This window comes from Aulostomus chinensis, chromosome 19 (assembly GCF_037954235.1).
Source record: "Aulostomus chinensis isolate RoL2024-O1b breed Wild chromosome 19, RoL_Achi_v1.0, whole genome shotgun sequence".
NCBI classification, from domain to species: domain Eukaryota; kingdom Metazoa; phylum Chordata; class Actinopteri; order Syngnathiformes; family Aulostomidae; genus Aulostomus; species Aulostomus chinensis.
The window spans coordinates 24179342-24207333 of record NC_141338.1 but is presented as its reverse complement, the minus strand read 5'-3'; the positions used below and the strand labels follow the sequence as shown (position 1 = coordinate 24207333).

The 27992-nt window shown below is 43.4% G+C and overlaps 1 protein-coding gene across 3 annotated transcripts; it reads left to right on the top strand.

Moving 5' to 3' along the window:
• The first annotated feature begins 17 nt into the window (after positions 1-17).
• On the top strand, positions 18-26158 carry lmo4la (LIM domain only 4-like a). 3 transcript variants are annotated; one of them, XM_086186933.1, is made up of 5 exons: positions 18-76; positions 11583-11823; positions 16984-17080; positions 17184-17342; positions 25644-26158. In XM_086186933.1, the coding sequence occupies exons 2-5, from the start codon at positions 11588-11590 to the stop codon at positions 25650-25652; spliced, it is 501 nt and encodes a 166-aa protein (XP_086043059.1). In that variant the 5' UTR covers positions 18-76; positions 11583-11587; the 3' UTR covers positions 25653-26158. The 3 variants fall into 3 exon arrangements, with proteins under 3 accessions (XP_086043059.1, XP_086043056.1, XP_086043055.1); XM_086186930.1 differs by lacking the exon at positions 18-76 and adding an exon at positions 2643-2847; XM_086186929.1 differs by lacking the exon at positions 18-76 and adding an exon at positions 2643-2900.
• Positions 26159-27992: the final 1834 nt, after the last annotated feature.

Genomic DNA, 27992 nt, shown 5'->3' with positions numbered 1-27992 from the left:
GCACGTCAGCCCAAATCCTCAGCTGCTTCTACCGATGCACCATCGAGAGTGTCCTTCCCGCCTCGATCACAGTCTGGTACGGAAACTGCACAGCACAAGACAGGAAGGCACTCCAGCGGGTGATCAAGACCTCCCAGCACATTGCTGGGGCAGCCCTCCCCTCACTGCAAGACATTTACAAATCCAGAGTCCTACGAAGAACACACAACCTCATCAGAGACCGCACACATGCACATCACTCACTCGTCACACTCCCACCATCAGGCAGACACCACAGCCACAAGGCTGGCAAACAGCTGCTCCTCACATGGCCATGTTTGTTGATAGTTATATTTTCAAGTAGTTAATTTCTAGGAGGAATTTTCCAATAATTATGCTTTACTCTGTGTATTTCTCAGGGGTTTTGTTTTTTCTATATCACCAACTGAATGCATGTCGGTCTCTGTGGCAAAGAAACGCAACGATATGCACACAGTTTGTGCTGCGGTGAGTACATGGCTCCTTTTTGTGGAGTTCCTCAAATACGGCTGCTCCAGCAGTCTGGAATAATAACCTATTCCCTCAGCTGAGAAGCTGGAGCGTTCATGGGGAATGACGTCAGGAGAGGATCACTCCCGTCTCTGAATGCTCTCTCGCTCTGGAGAGAACCTTGCTTAATGATCGCGCTGAGGTCCACCGGATTATTCAAAAGTGGTGATGCCATTTTCAAAAGAGGTGGTTATTGAAAGGGCAGTGTCAACATTCCAGGCTAACCCACTAATCTGGCTTCGCAGTGCAACCCTCAGGAGTTTGCAGTTGTAGATTAACTAGTTGTGATTAAGGCCTGTTTCAAGGTTTAATTCAGGCCCTTTTTGTGAAACCAGCCCTATACGTTTGCTTTTGGCTTGCGGCCCACCATTTAGTTTGGGTTATGCCCCCCACCCCCCACCCCACCCCAAAAGTCTGGGCATCCTTGCTCTAAATCAAGAGGAAGGTGGGGGTTGACTCCATCACTGTGGATGATGTTATGTTTAAGGAACAAGCAGAAAATTCACTGTGGAAGTCAATTGTGGAAGCACAGGCACTCAGGACGTCTGTGGTTTGCTAAAGTAGGACTACATTAAACAGAGAGTCCCTCTTCATGTCGTGTTAACTTTTTGTGCGTGCAGGTTCATGTTAAGAGTTTGGTTTGCTTTTTTGGTTGCAGTGGGTTGTTGTTGTTGTTGTTGTGGCTCCGTCTTGTGAGTAACATGAAGCAGGATTTGGAGAGTAGATTTGGAGGATCAAACTCAAAAGACTGCCAATTTTATAGCTTACTGGTCTCAGTCTCTCCTCCTGTCTCTCTCTCTTTATCTCTGTCCCTCTCTTTCCTTCTGTCTCTCTGTCTTCCTCCATTCTCTGTCTTTGTCTCTGTCCATCAGTCCCTCCTCCTGTCTTTCTCTCTTTATCTCTGTCCCTCTCTCTCCCTCTGTCTCTCTGTCTTCCTCCATTCTCTGTCTTTGTCTCTGTCCTGCTCTCCTGCTCTCTCTCCGTCCCCACTGATCCTGGATCTGCTCCACCTTCCTGCTGGTAAAGGAAGGTTCTGGTGGCTGCTGTTGCAGGATGTGCTGCTGATGGAGAATTGTTGGGTGGAGGTTCATTAAGGAGGGAGGTGCTGGACCTGCTCTACTTGGACAGAGTCAGGACAGGACTTTGGTTGGGGTTTGGTGACACACAAATAAACCTGACTTGACTTGGACTCCTAAAGCTGACACTCCACATAATAAGCCAGACTTTAGCCTTCACTCCTGACCCAAGACAATTATGAGGAGTGAATGTCACATGAAAAAAAAATTGATAATTCTTCGGGCAATTTTCATTCCTGCGCGATTTTAAAACAAAAACCGGGTGTTCTTCAACCACGGTAGACCCACATCCCCTGTGAAAAAAAACAAGTGTACAACGAAGTTCTGCTATTACCGTAAGCCACCAGCAGATGGCAGAAGGTACTTTTGAAAGTCTGTGGCTCCTCGCCAGCAACAGCCCGGGTACATTGATGAAGATACATGATGGTATAAAACGAAACAACAGAGCCACTCGTGAATGCCATTCAGTCATGAAGCGGGAGAAAACAAACCAAACAAAAGTTACCGAAAAGTTAATTATTTAATTTCATTACGGTGAATCTTACTGTCCTACCCGGAATCACCTGATCTTTGCTCTGAAACGCTGTCCCCGCCATGCATGTAGAGTGACGTCACTGTTTCTTTCTGTTTATGAACATTAGTAGGAACAGTTTGTGGTGTATTTTTGACCTCATTTCATAATGTAGTAATGATGATCCCGCAAATCGTCAAAGGACTTTTCTTCAGTAGTACCATCACCTCAAGATTGTATGTCTTCACATCAGCCAGCTGTCTACATGACGTCACGCTGTGACATGATGTCATTTAGATCTGTCCTCCGCGAGGGCTGGAAATTTTTTCGCTGGGGCTCAGGAGGCCACAAACACTCATCAGGTCTGATTTTACGCAGACACTTCTTCATGTTCGAGTCCAGTCTTTCATCCGTCCTAAATTCCACAATATCTACTTCCCCCACACACTGATGACATCATCGCAGACAGAGTAGTGTTTTATCCTTTGTGCTTCGTGCTGTTTAACGATAGCATGCTGATTATGGTTATGTAGGGGCCACGCCCCCACCTACGTAAGAGGATCAGACAATACATGATTAACTTGCTCCATCAAGACGCCTCTGTATCTCTGCTGTCGCCAGAAGGCGTACACTCCTGCGTGCCGACTGAACAGAGGCGTGCATCGCCGCTGGCGGGGAGGTGAAAGAGCCAGAATTCTTCTCGGGAACAGCTGGCAAGTCCCTGCTGTTCAGGTAAAGGCGGACATTTGCACTTTGACTGGTCTTCAGCGGAGGTCGCGAGCTACGTGAGTGAATAACGTGCATGTCACGAGCTGTTTCCACTTCCGATTATGTTTCCATACCATCATCGTACCTCTCATCTAGATAAACATGGAACGCAGCAACCTTTTGTTTAACTTTCCCCAGGTTTTGGTGGAAAAGAGCGAGACAGATAAGGTTTCATCTTAAAGTCATTTTACCTCTCGCTTTTTGTCCATCTGGTAGTTAGGCGTGAACTCTCTGGGGGAAAGAAGTATAATTTATCAGTCTCTGCTGTTACTTTCCTCATTATCTTCATCTTATCAAACAATTGGAAAAAGTAGACTGGCAAACTTGTCAACTCTTATGATGAACGGTTTTGGTGGGAATGCGCTTGATTCACCTGAGCGCTGAAAGCTCACCTGCTTATCTCTGCAGGTGAGTGTAACAGACAGCGCACTGTACATCCACGATGAGAAGGAAAGTCACTCTGTCTCAGTGCTGGTCTGGCCAGCAGCTCATAGCGCTGGAGCGATGTTTATTTATATATATATCTATATCTATATCTATATATATATATATATACAAACATCGGTGTGTGTGTATATGTATAAATAAATATGTGTGTGCATGATTTAAGTAGTCTAATTATGGTGAAAGAAGGAACCATTAATAATGAAGTGTTGTCAAATTCCACATTCGGTCTCTGTTGGACTCTCAAAAAAAAAAGAGTCTAGTTTAAACGTCATGTTGGACCCAAAGAGAGATACTAGGAAGCAACAGTGCTTGGTGACAAATGGAACAAAACAATGAACAAGAAGCCACCTGGCAAACTCAATGAATAAGACGAAAGAAACTTAAAAAGCAGGACAATGAACCAGGCTCTTGGGAAAAAAAGACAAGTTGGAAATAAAATGGCATGAGAAATGGAAGGCAAATGCAGACTCCACTCATGACACTACGGGGAACGTGACGAGGCCTGGGAATGAACTTATAGGGCAAACACAAGGAGCAGGGCTGTGACGGACTGACAAGACACAGGTGACTCAAAACAAAGGTGGGAATACCGACAATGACAGGAAGAACAGTGATTTTCAAACTAAAATATGGACGATTTACAACCAGAGAACCAAGGAAAACACTGAATAATGAAGATAGTAGCCTCGTCTAAATCAGTATAAAATAAAAGTTCAGGACTAAACAAAAAATAGTCCAGATGGAATGGTGGCATTAAATAGGAACAAAGCTGTCTGATGGCTGCTTGTAAATGAATGGCTGTTCCAGTGGTTTCAGTTTTAGAGCGCAAGAGGAAGTCATCCTGCTGGAATGTGAACAACACATCAAAGTAGGATGTAAAAACAATTTTAAATTTGTTGGAATTGCATTGTGACCAAATACAATTTCCATATAAAACCATACAGGAGTTGCAGTTTGTAGATCAGCTAAAAAAAATTCAATGAAACAAGATGCAGAAGCATTACCAAGAAAAGGTGAGTTATATTGTCATCACAATACACCCCATTTGCAAAATGTTTTTTTGACAGGAAGTAAAGCCTTGCTCCTGTCATCAGTGGTGTACCTCACTTACTTTGCAATCACCCAGGCTTTCTAAAACAACTTCAATGTTTTCAAGTGATGCTTCACTGCATGCTTATTATAGTGTATATGGGTGAAGCCGATGAAGAATATTGGCCTTGAGCTCACCTGCTGCGTCACGTTTTTGTTCCTCAATAATACAGAGTGAGCCAAATATATCAGCTTGAAGCACAAATGTTACTTTGACTGAACTATCAACTTGTTAGTCATCACGCTGAACATTGATCCACCGGATGGACCAGCTGGACAAGCTTGCAACAAATTGGAATGGTTTTAACTAATTGCTTCTGATCAGCGAAGCACTATGTGTTGACTGCATTGTGAATTCTTTTGTAAGAACCCAAAATGTTATCCTTCCAAGTCAGATTTAGAAACAAAACCTTACCATGGGAAGTGGGAGGTTCTCTCCACTTCCTTGGATGTACGACCATTCTTCTGAGAAGGGATGGGAATCAAAAACCAGTTCTTGTTGAGAACCGATTTCCAGTGTTTCAATTCTTGGAATCATTTGCCAGTTTTGCTGACAATTCCCTGATTGATTCCAGTGGGCGTGAATGACGTCGCCATACATGTTGCCAAACCCTTTCCCTTAGGGGTATTATTTATGTACATAAACATGTCAAACATTACGTTTTCCAAAAAAGTATTGTATAAGGAGGGTCAAGGCTTAGGTGAAATACACTATTTTAAAACCGAAACACAACAATATAAAAACTTCGTGTTCATCAGCTAAAGTAAATGCTCCAGGATTTTTTCCCCTGAGCAATGACAAAGATAAATCTTAAGGTATGTTCAGGACAGTAATTCACATTTTCAAGACAACATAACCAAAGGTTACCTCAAACAAGTTTGTATTTTGATCTTTCTGAACAAGGTTTGAATATCAACTTGGTTTCTGCATCTATGTTTCGGGAAAGTTTCACTCAGGATATTTTTTCCTAATGTCATGCAAAAGCATCCCAAGTGTTCCGTTTCTGTGATGGGTTCCACGCCAGTACGTCCACTCTATTACATCCAAGTGATCTCTCAACAGGTGCTGAGTGCGGTTCCCTCTTTGTCTCCACATAGCTGACTTACAAATACCCCCAAATCTCTCTAAATTCTGTGTATGTGCACCTGTAACAAGGTCAACAAAACTTTCTGGATGGTTGACTGTCAGGTGATAGTACCCTGCATCCTGATGACAATTGTAAGACTTCCATCCATCTGACACGATAGAGCTTCCCCGACGAATATGCGTCTTCATCAGGGACACCTGATGCCTGGATGCACGATGTCGCACAGTCTTGAGGATGGGTTTCCTCCTGTCATCCTTAATCCTGAGCATTCCAAACACCCTGGAACCTCTGTTGTTTGCCCATCTTCTGTTGTACTGAAATTTATAAGAGCAGAAGAGTGGAATGATGATCATTCATAACATTACACATTGTACATGCCGCTTTGAACCTAACAATAAATCTGGGAATCTCTGTCTGTCAGAAGATGCACGGGTCTAATCTCGTAATAATGATCCCACAAAGTCACTGCTGATACTGAACAATAGGCTCATTAGGTGGTGATGTGAGTCGTTGGCCTCAGTTTCGGGTCGTTACCCCTCCCAGCCCTCTTAGGAGGGTCGTTCAGGTCACCTGAATGAAGGCATGAAAGCTGGCTGCACCTCCTGGGGAGGATCTAAGGACGGCATTGTAGGTGGATGATAGGTGGTGTCTGAGGCCCCCTCCTCTGTTTAAAGATGGACGTTCTAGTTTGACATGAACGGCTTCTTTCACCCCTCTTTCAAACCATCTGTCCTCTCTGGCTAAATGCGCACCTTGTGGTCTTCAAAGGAGTGCCCCTTCTCCTTGAGGTGGAGGTGGACTGCTGAGTCCTGGCCTGTGGTTGAGGCTCTCCTGTGTTGCTTCATGCGTTTGTTCAGTGGTTGTTTTGTCTCCCCTGTACAGGTCAGAGCACTCCTCCTTACACTGGACTCCATAAACAACACGACTCTGTTTGCGCCTTGGAACCTTGTCTTTAGGATGGACAGGTTTTTGCCTCAGGGTGTTGCTGGGCCTCAGTGCACGGGGATCTGATGCTTGTTAAAGATCCTTCTGAGTTTCTCTGAAACTCCTCCCACATACAGGATGGCGATGCTCCTCTTCTTCTGGGCTTCATCTTTCTTGTCCTCCCTGGGCTTCTTGGCAGTTTCTCCAGCCGAGTTGCAAGTCCTAGCCAAAGGACTAAACTTTGTGGTGACATCGGATGAGCTACCGGTGGTGGATCTGGTTAAGCCACAGAGTCGGCTATAAGAAACAACAAGTTGTCAGACACAGAGGCGGAGCAGCTTAGGCTTAAGGTATCAGCAGCACTCTCCAGTGCCAAACTTCCTCCATTTAACCTCTCCAGACAGGAGAAACATGCACTCAGCAAACTGCAAAAGATCCCAACATCACAATTGTTGGAAGATGTGCTGAAATGAAGACAAGTATTGAAGCTCCACATATCTGGTTTATTACCCTGAGTACCAACACTGCATGACTACAGTAACTGTGAGCACACGTCTCTGTAATGACCTGCAGACTCTGTGATGCACATGCGCAGTATGTCTCTTTAGTTTAGCAGTGACTGTTGCGGAGGTGAGATCATGAAGCAAGTCTATCTCATACCAGCCTGAGTACGAGTCCACCAGAACCAGGTACTGTTTGTTCTGCCAGTCAAAGACATCTGCTGCCACAGTAGACCAAGGCAGGTCTGGGAGTGGGTACAGCTGTAACGGTTCCTTCTGTTGATCTGATTTTGGGCTGTTACACACGGAGCATGACTGTATCTCTTTTTCAATGTTGCCTGTCATTGTAGGCCAGAAAACTAAACATCTTGCTCTCCGTTTTGTAGCTTCTATACCAGGATGTCCTCTGTGCATGATGCGAATTTAGTCTTGTTGTAGAGAGCAGGGAATGACTGCCTTGTGACCTTTCATAATGACACCATCTTCAATAATCAGTTCATCTCTGAAAGGGAAGAAAGGATGGATAGCATGTAGGAGACTGCGCTGTTTGCTGGGCCACTCATGTCTGATGATAGCACTGAGCGCCTGAAGGGTTGTGTCCTCTGCTGTGTGTCTCCTTAACTCCTCTAAGCGAGATGAAGATATGTAGTTAACAGTCATTACATCAAAGCTGTCCTTTTCATTAGCATGCTGCTCTGTAGAAGATCATTTGTTTGTTACGCATTTGTTTTCCACGTTTGTAGATGAGTGTGATGCTGTACTTTTGAAGTCTTAACATCATTCTTTGTAGCCTCACTGGTGCTGTATGTATGGGCTTTTTTATAGTGGTTACCAGGGGCTGATGGTCCGTTTCAATGGTCACTGGCCTACCATAAATGTAGTCGTTGAACTTCGAGCAGACAAAGACCACCGCCAGCAGCTCTTTTTCGATTTGAGCATATCTGGTTTCCGTGTCAGTTAGCGTCCGTGAGGCATATGCTACAGGTTTTCCTTCCTGCAGACATGCTGCACTGAGCCCGTACTGTGGCGCATCACAGGTACGTGTCACCGGCTTACTGACGTCATAATATGACAAGACTGGTGGGCTGGACAGATGACTCTTCAACGTTTCAAAAGCATTTTGCTGTTGTTCATGCCACGGCCATACTGTGTCTTTGTGTATCAGTTGTCGCAGAGGAGTTGACTGCTCACTGAAGTTCGGAATGAATTTTCCGAGGTAGTTGACCATACCAAGAAATCTCTGCAGAGCTGGCACGTCTGCTGGCACTGCCATTTCACTGATTGCCTTTGTTTTTGAAGGGTCCGCCTTGAGGCCGTCCTTTTGAAAACATGGCCAACGTAGCTGACTTCATCCAGCCAGAACCTAGAAACTAGTCCCATTTTTAAACTTGCACAAAGCCCTAGCAGTGGCAAAACATCCTCCTGAACAATGTAGAATGGCAATGTGTATGACTGATCCTCTAAATGGCACTGTAGCCTAACTTTACCAACAGTCTTTATTTTGCTGCCACCATATGCAACAAGGTTTGTTGGTGTGTTGCATGTTGTCTTTTCTTTTCTCTTTATCTGCTTAAATGTCTCTATAGGCAAGACATTACACTTAGCACCAGTGTCCACTTTCATTTCAACTGCAGTGTTGTTAATTTGCAAAGTTGCAAAAGCTTCCTCATTTTCTTCAATCTGTGCATTAGTTGAATCGACACTGACTTGTGGTGTTAAGCCATCAACATAAAATGTCTCATCTGTTGTGTTGTCTGCTTGATCAGGCAGTAGCTGATGAACATTCCTTTGAGGATTTTGCCAGTTCCGTGGTGGTTGTTTGGACCTGCAGCATTTTTTAAAGTGATTCCACTTTTTGAAGGTATGACATTGCTGACCAAAAGCGGGGCAGTTGTCTTTAATAACTGGGTGGCTGCCTCCACAGTTGTTGCAGTTAACAATGCCTGTTGTCCCAGTGTTTTCTGCATGGTTTTTCATCCTTGTCTCATGCTTTTGTTTTCCCTTAAACTTAGTTTGGACTGCATCAACACTTGTAGCAGAGCGCTGTGGGTAAGCTAATGTTTTGTTGTGCTCTTCAGTCACCTCATGTATTTGACAGATAGAGATAGCTCTAGCTCATGTCAACTCACAGTCACGCAACAACACTTTCCTCATATTGTCGTCATTGATGCCACAGACCAATCTGTCTCTGATAAGTTCCTGACAGAGATCTCTGAAATTGCAGCTCTTAGCTTTAATCCTCAAATCACTGACTTTAGATTCAATTGTCTCACCAGCCCTTTGATTGCGTGTGTTGAACTTGTGTCTTTCCATTGTGATATTTGTTTGAGGCTTGCACATCTCACGAAACTTTTTCTTGAGGCACTCAGGATCCCCTTTAGATTCAGCAGGAATGAGGACACGTCCATCCTCGCCAGGCTCTTTCACCTCCTCCGCATACACAAAAGACCGCTCACATTCGATGGCTTCCACTCCTGCCAGATTGAGGAGAATATATGCTTGCATGCCGGCCGGCTTGTCAGAGTGTGCCGCCACTATGAAGATGTCATATTCTTGTTCGAATATCCGCCAATTTTCAGTGATGTTACCGTCAAAGACGAGTGGGTCGGGTCTCCGGATTCCTTCTGCCATGTTCTTGTAGATGCGCCATCTAGCAGGCTGCAGTTATCCTCCCCTGAAAAAACAAAAACTCCATATGTCCACGAGAAAACTGGAAGAAGCATCCAAGTTGTGTTTTAAATATGTATGTTGGAAGATGTGCTTAAATGAAGACAAGTATTGAAGCGCCACATATCCGGTTTATTACCCTGAGTACCAACACTGCATGACTACAGTAACTGTGAGCAAGCCTTTATTCAAATCTGCTCCACCACCTCTGTTGCTTTTCATCCTCTTTCTCTCTCCTTCGCTTCCTCATTACTGCTGAATTTGAATTTTATATTATTGAATATTAAATTCAGTAACCTGCTCTCAATTATGTTTTCAAGGATCAGTCTCCATAGTGGAGTTCCTGGAAGCCAAGATCCAATGGCAAGAAAAAATAATAAGTGGTCTTGAGGAAGAAGAAATCAAAGGCCAACTCCTACCCTTGTTAGTAAAGTTCTCAACAAGGAAGCTGTTTTGTTCCGTTGAAACTGGGTTACGTACATCATTGGTTTTCAAACGGAGGAAAAAAAATTACATCAGCAAGTCTTGGCTCTGGATGTTCATTGTTCGTCCAGAAAAATTGCTCCATACCTTAAGATTTATCTTTGTCAATGCTCAGGGGAAAAAAAATCCTAGAGCATTTAATTTAGCTGATGAATAGAAAGTTTTTATATTGTTGTGTTTAGGTTTTAAAATAGTTTATTTCACCTAAACCTTGACCCTCCTTATACAATACTTTTTTGGAAAATGTATTGTTTGACATGTTTATGTACATATATAATACCTGTAAGGAAAAAATATAGTATCATTTGCCATGCTTGAATAAATGTATGATTAAGGTAGAGTAACCATTTGTGTGGCACTATCACCTTATTAAGTCCATATTGAGTAAAGCATACTAAGGTCATAATTCATACGCAACAAGTTATGAAGTTAAAGTTAATAATCAGTATTTCAGAGGTTATTGATGAAAAACCTGAAGTTAATGGCTTCGTGGGTGCCATTAATTTGCATGTTAATTAGCGAGTAGTTCATGATTAATAGGTGTACCTCTATATAAAGAGTTACCAAAAAAATCAAAAATACATTCAAAAATATTCTAACTCAAATAATTTTATCAAACCAGTAAATACTTTTGAATGAAAATACATAAAAATTGTTTTTTGTAATATTTTTGTTTCAGACCACAATGTGGTCCCATTCATTCACATTGCGTGACTCAAGTTATCTCTGATTTGGATTCAGTTTGACTGAGGAAGAGCTGAGGCCCCAGTGTGTGGCATGTGGTGAAGTTCTCAACAGTAAATCATGAAACCAGCGCACCGCAGGTAGCACCCTTTAACCAAACAGCTGGGGCTTGTAGTCCAGGTCCACAATCCAAACCTGGGGAAGTTCAGGGGGCAGACCCATCTACCATAGCAAAAATGGCAATCCTCCCTTGGCTGCACAAATTGGTGCACTCATCCCCTGAATGCCTATGCACTGGCAGACCAAGGAGTCTCAGGCTCAAGCATTCTGCTTTTTGCTGATAAACACAAGGAAGTGTTGCCTGATGCAATGTTCTTTTCATATGAATATCCTCGACCATTATCTGATATCACACTCTTTTCCCGCCACTATGAGTTTGTTCAAAGCTGAGCTTTGCAAGCTATATACTATAAGCAAATTCCACACAAAAAATTATAATATGGCAAGTTTATCTTGACTGGCTCTCTGAAGTTGACCATCCTGCTGCAATGATTTGTTGAGGCAGACTGGGGATTCTTGCACAACTTCACCACCTTCCAAGGTGCATTGATAGTGACAGAAATCTTGGAGATGTTAAAAGGCTCAACATTCAACAACAACATCAGACAACATTTTTAGACCAACGTGTTTTCGGCTTGTGGCTTTCATCAGTGGCCTTAAACGTATCAGTCTAGTAAAGTTGTTTATCTACAAGATCTGCTTCATAATTTGATTTTCAACAGTGTTCTTGTCCCTTATGTCTCATTCTGTCCATCAGTTACTATGGTAAACAGCAGAGCGGAGGTGCCCACAGTGGCAGAGACAGGCACTGGGACAGCGGACAGGTCGTGTGCAGGATGTGGAGGTCATATAGCAGACCGCTTTCTCCTTTTCTCCATGGAACAATACTGGCATATACATTGCCTTAAGTGCTCCTGTTGTCATGCTCAACTGGGCGAGTACAGCAGTACCTGCTACAGCAAAGGAGGCATGATCCTCTGCAAGAATGACTACATCAGGTGAGTCCAGCGGATGCTTCAAGAATGAAACTAGAAGCATCTTTTTAAGATTTTTCAAGTTTAAAAAGACTGAAAAACTATAGTCATCGTGTCACTGCAATGTGTCCTATCAATTAATCCACAAACTCAAATCACAATCTCATGTCTGTCAAACTACTTGATGTACAGTACCAACAATTCTCAGCAGTACTTGGATGAAGTAAAATGGTGGGTATGCCAAATGTATTTTCTGCTTTCCCACGTCATTGTTTTTCATATACAGTGATGACAGTGCACCAGTGCTACAAAACATCACCAAAACCAAAAAATGTATAATATGACAAAATACACAGTGTCCGTTTAAGGCTGTCATATTAGTAGTTCAGTGATGGTTGTCAAACACTGATCCAGTAACAAGGTAATAGCGATACTCAAATGATACAATGCATAAACCTAACCTATCAGAAAACGGAAAGGAATAATAAATGCAGACCCCTGCCAAGGACTGTTTGGTCCCAATTTGACAAGCAATGTTGCAGTTATATGAGCATGTAATAGGCTGAACAATATGCTGTTTAGTCAAATTGTCATTTTTACAAATATTACCAATGCATTGCAATGACTTTTGTGGAACTCATCATTTTACATTCATTTTCATTGTCTGAAAGATCATATTCCTTTAAGGCTGTAGAATGCTATACACATGCCTCATTTCCAATATAAGACCTGGGGCCCTACAAGCGATTTATGGCTCCAGGTGGTAAGCTGATGCCGTTATGTGTGTGCTGGGCCTTTGGGGCATGTTCAGCCTTATTTTGGTATTTAGAGGGCGTAAAATTAAAGCACAAACCATGGCACAAAGACCTAATATTCATAGGTCAATTTCATAGGTGTTTCGGATGTGACATCAATCAAACCCCTCAGAGTGCCTCGTATAATTCCCTTTAAAGGCAATGAGGTCCATGTTTGAGTTGATAAAAACTACAAAATCAGCTTTATTCATAAAACTATGCGCAAGGAAGGTGACTTGGAAGGAATACTTGTGTACAAATATGATTTATCACAGAATATGCACACAAATCCTCAACCTTTGCCCTTAAAAAAACACAATCAACTCAAAATTTGACACATGAGCAAACATCTTGTCCCACCCACAGGGGACTGTTTATCATCTTAGTTCCCCCTTATAAATGAGCAAAACTGTTACAAACAGCATGATAGCAAACACAGAGAAAAGAGTTCAAAGGAAAAACTTGCCTTGATTCTTCAGTTTGTTGGGGGAAGTTTAAAACAATAAGGATATTGATATTTTGTGGGCATGGGCATTACAAATGCCAAACAGGCAGAAGAGTGGCAGCTTGTGGACCACAACAGAAATTGTAATTAGGGGTCCTAAAGTGGAGACCAAAAAGCATATCCACAGCTATCCACAGACAAATTGTTTTGTGTACAGTAGTGCCAACTCCCAGATGTAAAACTGCCAGGAATAATTGGGGAGTCCTCCTCAGTTGAGTGGTGATAGAGGTTGAGGGGTACACCGATATGCCCTGGACGAATTGGATGATCCAGGTACCTAATTTATGACCCTTCAGTTGAAAGGAGTAAAACAACTGCATCCAAGTTTTGTTTTAAATATGCATGTACCAAAACAATTTAGATGTTATTCAGAAACAAAATGAAATTGACAAATTATTTTGTGTCTTACAATTAGTGTTTATTCGCCTGGAGTTGGTACTGCAGCTGAGGCTGAGCAGAGTTGCACCTAGTGTCTCCACTGCACCTTAAGCATAATGGCTGTGATCAATTTTGGATGCCATGATGTGGACATAACAGAATGCAGCCTTGTCAGGTGGAGATTAGAGGTTCTCTTTCAACATTCGTTTCGGTATATCACTATGGGACATACCCTCTGCGCTTGCCCTGAGAAGAAATTATCCTTTACACCAGTCCTGACTGGCAGAAAGACGTGACGCCCCCTTCCCGGGAGGAGAGGCACCATCCCCTCAGGGTCGAGCTGGGGCAACAAGCTCGACATCGATGCTCCGCTGCCGGACCACGACGAATGCGTCATGGCAGAACATGGCATTGTAGAAAGGGTGGGGAACTTTGACTCTGGGGAAGAGTCCATCACCCTCGGATCCAAAGAGGATGATGAGGACAACTCTTTAATTCCATTGTTGGCTGCAAAGCCAACCTCCAGGGAGGAGGCGAGTGGCAGGTCCCAAAACTCACCCACCGGGACCAACCTGCAAAATGTCTGCAGGAGGGCAGCTGCAAATCTGGGCAATGAGTGACCGGAAGCCCCGGAGACCTCCATGTCCCGGTAAGAAGGGAGGCGGCTCCCCAAGACCCTCCACCAAACATCTTCTGTGCTGTTTCCTGAGTGTCTGGATGACGCAACCTGCTCATGGAGCAATCCACTTACAGCCAAGAGCACAGGGAGGCTCAGCACTGGATTGGGCAGGCATGGAGGGGAAAGGTTTTTCCCACCCCCCCCCCCCTTCAAGGCTCTCCTAGCATCCTACTCCACCCCAGCCAGAAGCACTCCATAATGATGGTGAGTCCCTTGCTGCCATCTAAGGCTGAGTGCTTCCAGTCTTCACTGACTGACAAGGCTACAAGTCCGTAGCCATGTCAGTGAGGGCCCTGAAAGTAAAATCACTGCTGCTCGCCGACCAGGCCAAACTACAGGACAAGATGACAGCCTCACCCTCTGCAACCTTGTGGGATGAAGTATGCATGGTGACGGACTGCTGGCTACACCTACTCAGGTGCGCAGTCCAAGCCTCTGGAAGAGACATGGCCCTTATGGTGGCTCAGGAGAGAGCTAGGTGGCTTCAGCCTGTCACAGAAGGAGAAAGCCCAGCTCCTTGACATCCCCATCAATCCAAAGGGCCTGTTTAGACTGGCCGTGGCCACTATGCAGAGGCAATGTGAGGACAAAAAGAAGGAGGGTGAAGCACGAAAGCTGTGTCTCTCCAGGAAGATGCCACCTCCTCCCCCTGCAGCTCCCCGTTCTCACAGGTTGTAATCCAGCCGGGTTACCTAAACTCCAATGAGGTTGCCAAGAGTTATGGGAAACAAAGAATATGTTGTAATTTGCAAACAACACACTCATGCAGTTGTTGAGCAAATAAAGTTTAAGGTCTTTCCGTATTTCTTGTATTTTTATAAGTGAGGCATCGCATCCAGTCACTGGTACAAAAGACAGCATTTGGCTCAAATGCTAGGGTATAGGGTCATGGTCAGAGCCAAAACTGCCATCAGGTTGTAGTGCTTCATTACTCAACTGTGTCACTTTTTCCAGCATATCCTATTTTCGCCCTCATGTGATAGACTACATAATGGCAATGCCACCTGCCCTCTAGCATCTCGATGGATTTTCCACAATAGATTTGGAACAAGTGAGATTGCCACTTGTCATTGCCATTTGTAAACCCAAATGGTTTGTTATAGAATTCTCAACTCAAAATTCAAATCCAACCCAAGTAATCTGAGGCCAAAGTCTGGCCCATCAAGATGATTGTCTATAATAGCAAGCCCAAGCCTGACCAAACCTGAGAAAAAGAGTTGAAGGATTTACATGGATATGTCAAGGTTCGTGGGGGGAAAACAGGACCCAAATGCAGATGGCAGCTAATGGAGTTCAAACGAAAGGTATTTAATAACAGAAGGCAAAGTACAACTCAGGATGTTCAAAGTACAAAGGAAGAAAAAAGTAACAACAAAAGGGGTCAACAGTCAAGTTAATTCAAGTCAGGTCGCAATTTATTCATAAAGCATATTTAAAACAACCTCAGTCGACGAAAGTGCGGTACAACTGCAGAAGCAACAAGAACAACACAAGGTTTAATCATCAAATCATCAATTCAAAAACAAATTTAGATTAAAAAGAGAATAAAAGGAGTAAAAAAGAGAGAAAGAGGGAGAGAGAGGAAAAGAAAGAGAGAGAGAGCCAAGATTGTTTGCTTAGCTGGGAGTGAATGCCAAGGAGAAAAGATATGTTTTTAGGAGTGCTTTAAAATGTTCAACAGACTGCTCTAACATGGAGAGGTAGGCTGTTCCACAGCTTAGGAGCGCAACTGAGAAGTCTCGGTCTCCATGAGTGGAGAGTCTGGACCTGAGTACTGCCAGGAGCAGCTGGTTTGATGACCTAAGTGCCCTAGCTAAGGTGTGCAGCTGTAAAAGCTCTGATAAATAAGGTGGTGCTAGACCATTTATACATTTAAAATCAATTAATAAAGTTTTAAACTGAATCCTAAAATTAATAGGCAGCCAGTGCAAAGATGCAAGGACAGGAGTAATGTGCTTATGTTTTTTCCTTACCAGTCAGCAGGAGGGCAGCCACATTTTGAACAACCTGCAAGTGGCGCAGTGCTTTCTGGTCAAGGCCAACAAATAAGGAATTACAATAATCTAAACGTGATGTAATAAAGGTGTGAATTAATCTCTCAGATACATTTCTTGGGAGATAAGCCTTTGCTTTTGCCAACAGCCTTAGTTGGAAGAAGCTTGTCTTGACTATGGAGGATATCTGCTTGTCAAACCTAAAGTCACTCTCTGAAATAACACCAAGGTTCCTTGCAATAGGATGAGAGTACAACTTTAGGGAGCCAATGGCTCTGTCACATACATCAAGCAGATTTTGTTGACCAAATGATTTCAGTTTTGTTTTTGTTCAAAGACAGAAATGGTCGTCTACCCACAGCGGCCGAAGTTTCCTTTAAATCCACACCACCATCAATCCACAGCGCCAGGCCTAAGTCCTGGATGGATAAAAGTACAAACAAACCCAAGAATAAAACTAGACAGAAACTAAACTTACTATAGCAGAGAACAGAATCAGAACAGAATCAATAAACCGACTCCAGACAATGGGAAACACGGAGGTTTGATACACAGGTGGTGTAATCACAGGTGAGACACACTGAGGTAATCAGGGAAGAGAGCACAGAAAGACAGGACACTAACTACAAAATAAAACAGGAACTCAAGGACAAGAATCACGACAGGATAATTTTTACAGTCTCGCAATGTTCATTAGATAACCCTTGCACATTTTAAGAGAAATCCAATCCCTAACCTGTGCACCTCTGGCTGAACTCGTAGAAAAAGTGTGAACAAGGGCATGTTGAATAAAGATTGACCTTTTAATGTTTATGTCTGTGGTTCAATCTTTAGATTGTTTGGACACAGTGGTGCTTGCAGTGCCTGTGGACAGTCCATCCCTGCTAGTGAGATGGTGATGCGAGCACAGGGAAATGTTTATCACCTTAAGGTACGTGTGATTGTGTAATTTTCTCCAGTCCAACGTTTAAATCACTTCATCATCAGGCTGCTGTCAGTCACAGTTGGGATAATTGACTCTTTGTTTTCCCCAGTGTTTCTTCTGTGTTACTTGCCGGAACCGCCTGGTCCCTGGTGACCACTTTCATTACATCAATGGGACAATCTTCTGTGAACATGACCGGCCAGGAGGAGGCCTATTCAGTGGACACCCTACCTCTCTGCAGGCCAACAACATAATGTCTGACCAAAAGGTGAGACACCATATGATGCAACCAGGCATCACACAAGCTGTCTGAGGATACACCAAGGTCATGTGGGTTCCATGTCATGATGTTCTCCAGTAAATTAATGATTAGGGCTCCATAGTGTCCACAAGGAAAACTTGTATCAAGATTGGTTTTCTCTCTTGTTTGGAGGGCATAGAGTCACGGGTCATGGTTAGAATTTTATTTAAAATAGAGAGAAAAGAAAAGTTCTGCTTACATACATATTAAATGAAGGTTTCATGTCGGAATGCATGGTAGACTGGTTTACGGTATGCCACGGTCTGAAAACATCATGTTATCAGAACTACTAGGATTTTCCATCAGACCTTTGCCCCGGTATCAGCTGCTTCTCAGAGAGAAAGTGCCCAGGCCACGAGCACACCTTCTGCCGTCCCTCCCCCACGCTAAATGCCTGGACTTACAGAGATCAGTAGTGTCAATGACTTTCCTGTGTTGTTTACATAAAAAAGTCCATTGCATGGGAATTTTTAGGCTATTGTAACCACACGGATGGCCAGTTTGAGAACAGAAGTCAATCAAAAGGCAAAGGCAAAGGCAAATTTATTTGTATAGCACCATTCATACACAGGGCAATTCATAGTGCTTTACAGAGGGAATGAGACATTGAAAGTTAGAATCAGTTTAAAATCGAAAACATGAATTAAAACATTCAAAAATCATTTAAAATCAATTCGACAGCAGACAAATCAATATTAAATCAATCCATCAATCCCAAATCACCCAGATCAATCCCAAATCAATACTATAAGAAGGCTGCAGTAAACAGCAGTGTTTTCAGCCCTGATTTCAATGAGCTGAGAGTTTGTGCCCCCCTCAGAGGTTCAGGGAGTTTGTTCCACAGGTGTGGACCACAGAAGCTGAAAGCAGCTTCACCCTGCTTGATTCTGACCCTGGGGATGCTGAGTAGACCTGTCCCTGATGACCTGAGGGGTCTGGATGCTTCATACCCAGTCAGCAGCTCTGACATGTATTTAGGCCCAAGCCCATTCAGTGACTTATAGACCAGTAACAGGATTTTGAACTCCATCCTTTGACACACAGGGAGCCAGTGCAGTGGTTTAAGGACAGGTGTCATGTGGTCCATTTTCTTAGTGTTGGTCAGCACTCTGGCAGCAGCATTCTGGATGAGCTGCAGGTGCTTGATTGATTTTTTACTGAGACCTGTAAAGACACCGTTACAATAATCTAGCCTACTAAGAATAAATGCATGGACGAGTTTTTCCATGTCTTGTTGAGAGAGAAATCCTTTAATTCGTGCAATGTTTTTGAGATGATAATAGGCTGATTTAGTGACAGTTTTTATGTGGCTCTTCAAATTCAGGTCTGAGTCCATAACAACGCTAAGGTTTCTAGCTTGGTCGGTGGTTTGTTGTGTCATTGAGTCAAGTTGGCTGCTGACCTCAAGCCTTGCGTTTTTGGGACCAAACACAATGACTTCTGTCTTTTCTGCATTGAGCTGGAGAAAATTCTGGCCCATCCACTGATTGACCTGTAGGATACAGTCACTAAGTGGATGCAGTGGACTGTGATCCTATGGTGACACTGTAATATAAAGTTGTGTGTCATCAGCATATGAGTGGTAGGAGATGTTATGGTGCTCTATGACCTGGGCCAGTGGGAGCATATAGATGTTGAACAAAAGTGGCCCAAGAATAGAGCCTTGCGGGACCCCACATGTCATCTTTGTTCGCTCGGATTCACAGTTCCCAAGCGAGACAAAGAAGTCACGATCTTCTAGGTAAGATCTGAGCCAATTTAGCACTGCACCAGAAAGTCCAACCCACCTCTCCAGTCTGTCGAGCAACAGGTTGTGATCGACTGTCTCAAATGCGGCACTAAGGTCTAGTAGTACCAATACTGATATTTTAGATGCATCAGTATTAAGGCGTATGTCATTTAACACCTTAATAAGTGCAGTTTCAGTGCTGTGGTGTGGTCGAAAACCTGACTGGAAAGCATTGAAGAGATTGTTTTGGGTCAAAAAAGAATGAATTTGTTGATAGACAACTCTCTCTGCAAAACATTCAGAGCAAGAATGACTGCAAGGGGAGGCCTTTCGACACAGTCCTTTTTTACTCTGATGACAACTTTGCAGTGTTGGGCTGCAACACTATTTACCTCTGTAAAGCAGCTCTGTATACCTCTGGAACAACATTGAAACATTTGCTACTTGTGTCCAATGTCCACCTCATTTTACAAAAGACAATCATTAATTGAAAGTATTCAATTCATTAATTACATAATTTATAAGTAATAACTGAAGCATTTACTTATGCTCCAAATTAATGTTCTATGTTGTTTGAAAACAAATTAATTTTGTTTCAAAAATATTTTTATTTTTTGGAAAAAACAAAGATTTTACATAAAGGTCTATAATACCACAGTACCATGAAACTGTGCAATCTAAATCTAACAAGTTGGCCTTACTTTAAAAAAAAAAATTGGAAACCGGTTCCCTTAAAAAAGTTAAGTAAATATGATTAATAGTCTTCAGTTACATTCACTGTTCTGTGGATATGGAACCTTGTTCTATGTATTTAATTCCATCTATCCATCTTCTTCCGCTTATCCTGATCAAGGGTGGTGGAGGGTGGAGGCTGGAGCCTATCCCAGTGGCTTTTGGGCGAGAGGCAGGGTTCACCCTGGACGGGTCGCCAGTCCATGGCAGGGCCAACACATAGAGACAGACAGTCATTCACACTCACAGCCACACCTACGGTCAGTTTAGAGTATCAATCAGCCTAGTCCCTAATTGCATGTCTTTGGACTGTGGGAGGAAGCAGGAGTGCTGAAGAGAACCCACACAGGCACAGGGAGAACATGCAGACTCACACAGGAAGATCCCGTGCCCGAGCCGGGACTCGAGCCCTGAACCTTCTTGCTGTGAGGCGACAGTGCTGACCACTGCACCACCGTGCCGCCCAAAAATGTCCTAATAATTGAAATTGTAAACAAAATGTTCTCATAATGCGCCTTTTCTACTCATGAAGTTTCTGTTTGTAAACTTAGCCAACTAGATTTGTCAGCTTGAGAAAGACATAGAATATCTAAACACATAGAAAAAGTGGCAGCGCCAGGAAAAGTGACATCATCCGAAACTGCAGGTGCACGCAGCTTTGAGCCTCTACTGCAAAGTGCACTTTTCAAACTCTGAAGTTTGAGCTTTAGGATACCTAACCCCAGACTGAGCATCACCCTCTGAATGAATTCAAAGGTGTGTTTTAGTGTTTTTGAAAAGTCAAGAAGCAGGGCATAGATTAGCCCAAATGCAAGGCAAAGTGCTTGATTGTGGCTTTCAATGTCATCCATGCGAATTATACCTTTGAGATGGTGGTGAAGGTTATCATACCCCCTAAAAACATCATACTTGTGATGACTCAGAGTCAGAGCGAGAGCCGGACCCAAAAGCAACAAGGAGGCGTGAGGATGTGGAGCAAAAAGGAAAAGTTAATTGCAGGGAGAGGGATAAGGGACACCAGGGAGCAGGCGGGGGCTCGTGGCGGCATTCGGGGTTCCATGAGGCAGCAGGTGAGAGTGAGGCACTAGGCAAGGCAAGGCAAGGCAATTTTATTTGTAGAGCCCGTTTTCACAAACAGTTTGTCTCAAAGGGCTTCACATGGCATCATAACAACATCCTCTGCCCTTAGACCCTCACATCGACTGAGGAAAAACTCCATAGAAAACCCTTTTAAAAGGGAAAAATCTGAGAAACCTCAGGGTGAGCAACAGAGGAGGGATCCCTCACCCAGGAGGGACAGACGTGCAGTAGATGTTGTTACAGACAAGAAAACAGTTTACAATACAAAATGTGGGAAACATGGAAATGTTAATAACAGTTGAAGAAGGAAGCTTCTGGAAGGGGAGGCAGGGAGAGCAAGCCAGCTTGATGGGGGACTGGATGGCAGACTGGTTCATGGAAGGGGAGTGCAGGCCAGTGTAACAGTAGGGAATAAGGGGGGGGGGGCGATGCAGGCGGCGGTTGGGGCTCTGGTGGATCTGTGGAAACACAGAGAGACTGCGAGACACCAAGGCCAAACTACAAAGTGCAACAAGTAGTGGTAGTGACAGTTCCAAAAATGTGCAGGGAGGAGAGGAGGAGAGAGGGGGAGAGGAGAGGAGAGGAGGGAAGGGCTCCATGTAACCTGATGTGTCCCCCAGCAGTCTAAGCCTGTAGCAGCATAGCTATCAATGGTTCAGAGCTACCTGAACCAGTCCTAACTGAAGGCTCTGTCATAGAGGAAGGTCTTAAGCCTGGACTTAAACGTAGTTAAAGTGTCTGCCTCTCTGACCCATGGAGAGAGCTGGTTCCACAGTAAAGGAGCCCGGTAACTAAAGGCTCTACCTCCCAGTCTGTTTGTATTGATACTGGGAATCACTAAAAGACCTGCATTCTGGGAGCGGAGTGCTCTGGTGGGACAGTAGGGACTAATGAGTTCTTTCAAATAGGATGGAGCTTTATCATTGAGAGCCTTATAAGTTAGCAGAAGGACTTTGAAGTCGATTCTAGATCCTACAGGAAGCCAGTGGAGAGAAGCTAAAGTGGGAGAGATGTGTTCTCTCTTCTTAACTCCCGTCAAAACCCTCGCTGCAGCGTTCTGGACCAGCTGGAGACTCTTTAGAGAGTATTTAGGACATCCTGACAGGAGAGAGTTGCAGTAGTCCAGCCGAGAAGTGATAAATGCATGCACCAGTTTTTCAGCATCACTCTGGGAAAGGATATTCCTAATCTTAGCGATACTTCGCAGATGGAAGAAGGTGGTCCTAGTCACATGCTTTATGTGGGAGCTGAAGGAAAGGTCCTGGTCAAAAATGACCCCAAGGTTCCTTGCAGTTGTACTCGGAGTTAGGGTGATGCCATCTAGAGTAGAGATCCGATTCAAGAGTGTGTCCCTGTGGTGTTTAGGTCCAAAAATGATTACCTCAGTTTTATCTGAATTGAGCATTAAGAAGTTAGAAGACATCCAGGATTTAATGTCTTTCAGGCAGTCTTGCAGATGAGTAAACTGGCTTGTGTCGTCTGGCTCCATCGACAAGTAGAGTTGTGTGTCATCTGCATAACAGTGGAAGTTGATCTACTACTAGGAGGGAGAGAGGAGAGAGGAGAAGATCAGGTTAGTGCAGGTAAATAAAGTTAAGCAGAAAATAACGCTAGGTAGGTTTGGCAAAAGCTCAAGCGTTGGCCGATCTACTTCTTGGCTGCGGAAATCATCTGGTGCCATGCTTGTAGGTCTAGGGATGCTTGAAGTAAATGGTAAATGGACTCAGTTTTATATAGCGCTTTTCTACCTTAGCAGCACTCAAAGCGCTTTACAGTGTCGTCTCATTCACCCATTCACACACACACTCACGGTGGAGGCTGCCATGCAAGGCACCAACCTACTCATCAGGAGCAATTATGGGTTCAGTATCTTGCTCAAGGATACTTCGACATGGTCACCGGGGTCGAGGATCGAACCAGCGACCCTTTGGTTGCTAGACGGCCACTCTACCCCTGAGCCATGCCGCCCATGAAGCTGGAATATGTGGTGATTAGCCACAGGTGGGTAGATTGCAGATGCGCTGCAGGTGTGCGGGTGAGAGTGCGCTCGATGCCTTCCCGTCACAATACTGACACATCCACAGATTTGTGTTTGTTTATTTGAAAAGGATGATTTTAGAACATGATATCTCTTTTCTGATATTATTCAAAAAAACATTAATTAATGTGTTCTTTTTGAAACTGTTCAATTTTAAACTCTCCCAAATCCACTTGTCTGGACACTTCTTCTGAGGTGTGCAAAAAAAATAATAAATTTCTCAACTTTTTATGTGCCAAGATAGTAGAGCCCATATGTCAACCCCCTCTTTTGACCCCTCCTTAACCATTACCTGCTCAGCTGTCTTGAAGCAGTTTGAGTCTTTTGTTAGTCAACACGATCCCTGATCCTGTCCTACAGATGTTATCCCTTCCTGCCTCTTTAAAGAAGTCGGTGAGACTACGGGTCGGGTCATCTGAAAAATTATTACCTGCAGTCAGGTTCGGGTTCGAGAGAGAACAGGGGCAACAGGTCAGTCTTGTGGTTTGATCCAGCAGATATTCCATTCCTCATAAACTGGTGCGGCTCAGACTGACCAAAATAAGATGCATGTAGATGCATAAGAGGCATGTCCTCAGCAGAATCAGATACTTAGTTGCTCCCTGCACATGGCTACTTGCAAGACAAAAAGGTCACTTCTCCTTAAAAATAGACAGGAGAATTGTAGAAACACAGTCAGTAATGTCACATGCACACACAAGACTGGAAGACATGTCACTGAATTTCCTGCCCCCACTAAATGTAGATATGTCAAGATATTGAAAAACTAGTATTGGTGCTCGTTAAAAATATCCAAGGTGGCCACCATACTGGCTGCTGGGGAAAAAAATGGAATCATAGATTTTTTTATTTGTTATTTCTTTAAGTTTTCAAAAACGTGTAATACCTCAAATTTAAGCTCTTATTATCTGGATATGGTTAACTGAACTACCAAAAGAACTGAAGATGAGAGGCAAAACGTCTTCAAGTGAACTGGAAGCAGTGGCGATTGCTCTAAGACTGCAAGGGAAGCTCAGCTTCCCCTAAAATATCACCAAAACTGAAAAAATGTGAAAATTCCCGTCGCGTTTGGTGTGAGCACACCTTTAGTTATCAACAATGACTATAAATGTTTGTGTTGCACAAGAATGGGAGGCTGTTGGTGGCGCAAACTTGGATTGCACGTCCACAAGTTTTTAGGGGACGAAGAAGAAGTCCGTGGTGCATTGTGGGCCATAGGTTGCTCCGTAGGGTGCACCTGAACCAACCTACAATGTGGGCGTGTTTAGGCTGGAATTAAGGTTGTAAAGTAGGTTGCTACCTGCACCAGTTGTGGTTTCGGACAGCCTATGACCTACTCTGAGACCTACGATCCCACCTACTTGGCAATTCGGAGGCAGCATGGGGGTCTATGGGGCAGTGGGCTGGCCCAGACACTTGGCTTCTGCATAATGATTGGATGAGCTGTCTGAGGTGGAATCCTTTTTGATTGACAGCTGAATGAGCGAATCAGCGATCTTGAGGAATAAACATCTACCGGAGCATTTTCCAAGTTTTTCATTCCGTTGTTCTGAACTGATCTGGGGACTTTACCGAGTCCCTGGAAAAGACGCCTAGTTGGTGCGACAAGGTCACAGATCATTTTCTTGAAAAGTAACAAAGGGTAGAATTTACATATAAATAAACAAACACATGTGTGATGATCAAAATGAGCTTCCCCTCCTTGAAAGATCAGCAGCCGCCACTGACTGGAAGAGTCCAGTAGACTATGACTGCACTTAAGAAGTACCAATACCTGGATGGAGGAGAGATTAAATGGGTTGCTGTTTTTTCATAAAACCTATACAGTCTCTTTTCATCTAAAGCATATATTTCATCATGTAAAATGTCTTAGTTACATGCCAAGGAGTTTACTTGATTGTTTTGCTTGGTTTATATTTCGGTCAGCAAGATTATGAAAAACTATTGGTAGATTTTCCTTAAACTCTGAGCTGAAATCTCTGTTGGATTCATGTTCAGTAGCAGTCCAGATTCAGTACAGTGCATGCCCTTACGCAGGGGACGCGATGTGACCGGCACTCGCCACAGAGTCCTTGATGCAAAGCGACGTGTCAAGCACTGCTCAAACACAAATGCAGTTGCTGTTCAACCAAGACGCACACCAGAAAGTTTTTCAATCAAACATATCTGAATATATCTTATCATCAATCAGAAGAAAGTGATGACTCTGGTTATTCAGTGGAGGCGTGTTGCTTACATTAGCAGCAGCAGGACTGTGAACAACCCAGCTGCAAACTCCATCTGAGGAGGTGATGTGAATGAACACTTAGCAGTCTAACAAAACTTATTGTGAATTACATTTCAGTTTATGTATTTTCATCCTAAAGTATTTACCGGTTTGATAGTATTCTTTGTTTTAAATTTTTTTGGCTTATTTCTTTTCAAAAATATATTTTTGTGATTCTCTACATACAACCCACAAGGAGTATTATATGTTCCACCCATGGTATGTACACCACAGTCTGAGAGCAATTGCTCTATACCATTTGTAGTTTTTATCAGTGTCAATAAATTTAGTTAGGTGAATTAATTTTCATTCTGGTTATTAACTGCTGAAATACTTTTGATTTTATTCGCCCGTGGTAGAAGTCTGTAGTCTTGAGCAACTCTTGTTTGCTTGTTTCTAACCTCCTCTTCCCACGGTTTACAGGTCTGCTGAGGAAGATGATGGGAACCACCTGTGTGCCTCCCCCACCTCTTTTCCTCGCCTACCTGAAAATCAGCTTTTGGTTGGTCTCCTCCTGTGGCAATGAAATCAGTGGGGGGGTTTTTGAAGGAAGAGAAGTCTGAGGATGGATAGAATGCATACAGTCGACTTACAACTAAATGAACTGTAGCAATATGGATATGACCTGGGGAAAAGCACATGACTGACTTGTAATTATCTCATTACAGTGATTCCAACCAAATTGACCATCATCTTAACCAGCCAGTTGCAGTGGACATTTGATTGTGTAAAAATACTGTAACTTTAATTTCCCTGCGGAACCAGCGTGGTTCATGTGTATTACATGTTGTTACAAATGTTACAAATTAGGTGGTATGTTGAACGGTTTGTATTTTTTACAGTCTCGCACGACATCTTAATCCATAGTCATGCTTCATAAATGTTTAGTGGTGTGATACTGAATCTGCCAAATTTGAGGAAATTAAGAGAAGTGACAGTGGGGGGGGGGGGGGGCATTTTGAGCAAGGCAGCAGCAGCAGCAGCTGTCATATTGGCCACTGCAAGAAGATTAAAAAAAGGATAGTTTGCTAATGAGAAGAATGAATGGATGAAATGTATGTGTGCGTTATATTGAGATGAGTTGATACACAAGGTGCTGCAGCAGTTCCAAAATTCCACAATTGATTTTCAGCTTTCAGCACAGGGAAATGTTCAGATAGGGGCTTCTGGAATCAACATGACCATAAAATATCTAGAGCACATCGATGCTTCGTGAACTCTTTATAACCACATTTACTACACTGTGACTCTAAAGGACAATTTCTCCATGTAATTTTCTGAGAGTGTTGGGAGGAGTGATTGCCTAAGTTAAAGACCACACTAGTTTTTTGTTTGGCTTTAGCAGTTTACTGGCTCATGTTAAACATTTGGAAGAAAATATCCATACTTAACACACTAACAATAATCTCAATCAATCAGTTGCATAAAGCAGTGACATAAGCAGCACAGTGAGAGTTCTTTTTCATAAAGTATTGATTGATTGTATTTTGATGTCTCCACATGGGACTAACCCTCTGTCAGGGTGCAACATCTGGAGGCAGGTGGACCCATATACTTACACAGCAGGCAGGATATTAGGAACTTCCTGGTGTTAATAATGTGTTGATCTATTCTAACTGTAAATGCAAGAATTATTGTTTGTCTGTATGTCTGTCTGTATGTAGAGTCTCTCAACTTTATGTTTGCCTTGACTCAATAAACTCAATCATTCAGCTGATCAACATCAGACTTCATGTGTGCTTTGCTCGTGCCTCAAGGAAGTTAAATGAAGTCTGGGCTTTAAGGGGGCTGGGATCTGAGCGCCAAGGGGCTGAGATGACACTCAGAATGACAGACTGGGCTTTTGAGATGACAGACTTAAAAGCTTAAAAGCTCTTTTATGGCAAAGCATGAGATGGCAGACAGGAGTCCAGTTAGTTTGCTGCCCCTGCTTGTGTGTATGAGGTGATCAAAACACGCAGAGACCAAAGATAGGAGGGTGACAGAATTTGGGCCCTGACCTCACTGAGATAACATTTACAATGACTGAGATCAAAGAATGACTGAGATCAAAATCAGAGACTGTTTCAAAGATTTTCTGACATCACACAACCCATGGCCCTGCCCCTCAAACAATGGGCTGTGCATAAATTATTGGATTAACAAAACTAAACAGTGAAGAAAGTGAAAACACACTGGTGGACTAAACAGAAGTACTAGCAAGTACTGAAAGAGATGGGAAGACTTCAGTACAATACTATACTATGGGGGTACATTTCATAATAAAACAGAAACTAACATAAACAAGAGTTGGAACTCACCCATCAGGAGGGCAAGAATTAGGAAGAGGATCCATCCACCCATTTTCTTCCGCTTATTCCTGGTAAGGGTCACGGGGGGGGGGGGGGCTGGAGCCTATTCCAGCGGCTACGGGCGAGAGACGGAGTCGCCAGTCCATTGCAGGGCCAACATAATAGAGAAACTACTATTCACACTCACAGTCATACCTACGGTCAATTTAGAGAATTCAATCAGCCTAGTCCCCAGTTGCATGTCTTTGGACTGTGGGAAGAAGCTGGAGTACCAGAGAGAACCCACGCAGGCACAGGGAGAACATGCAGACTCCACATAGTAAGATCCCGTGCCCGAGCCGGGACTCAAACCTGGAACTTTCTGTGAGGCGACAGTACTAACCACTGCACCACTGTGCCGCCGTAGGAGGAGGATGACCAACAAGAATTTATGATGTGACAAGTGTGTGATTCTTTCAGAATAATTTGACTGACGTTAGTG

Coding starts and splice junctions, on each gene's coding strand:
- lmo4la (XM_086186933.1), top strand. CDS start 11,588: ATGGTAAACAGCAGAGCGGAGGTGCCCACAGTGGCAGAGACAGGCACT. Junction 11,824..16,983: donor TGCAAGAATGACTACATCAG/GTGAGTCCAGCG, acceptor TTCAATCTTTAG/ATTGTTTGGACACAGTGGTG. Junction 17,081..17,183: donor GAAATGTTTATCACCTTAAG/GTACGTGTGATT, acceptor TGTTTTCCCCAG/TGTTTCTTCTGTGTTACTTG.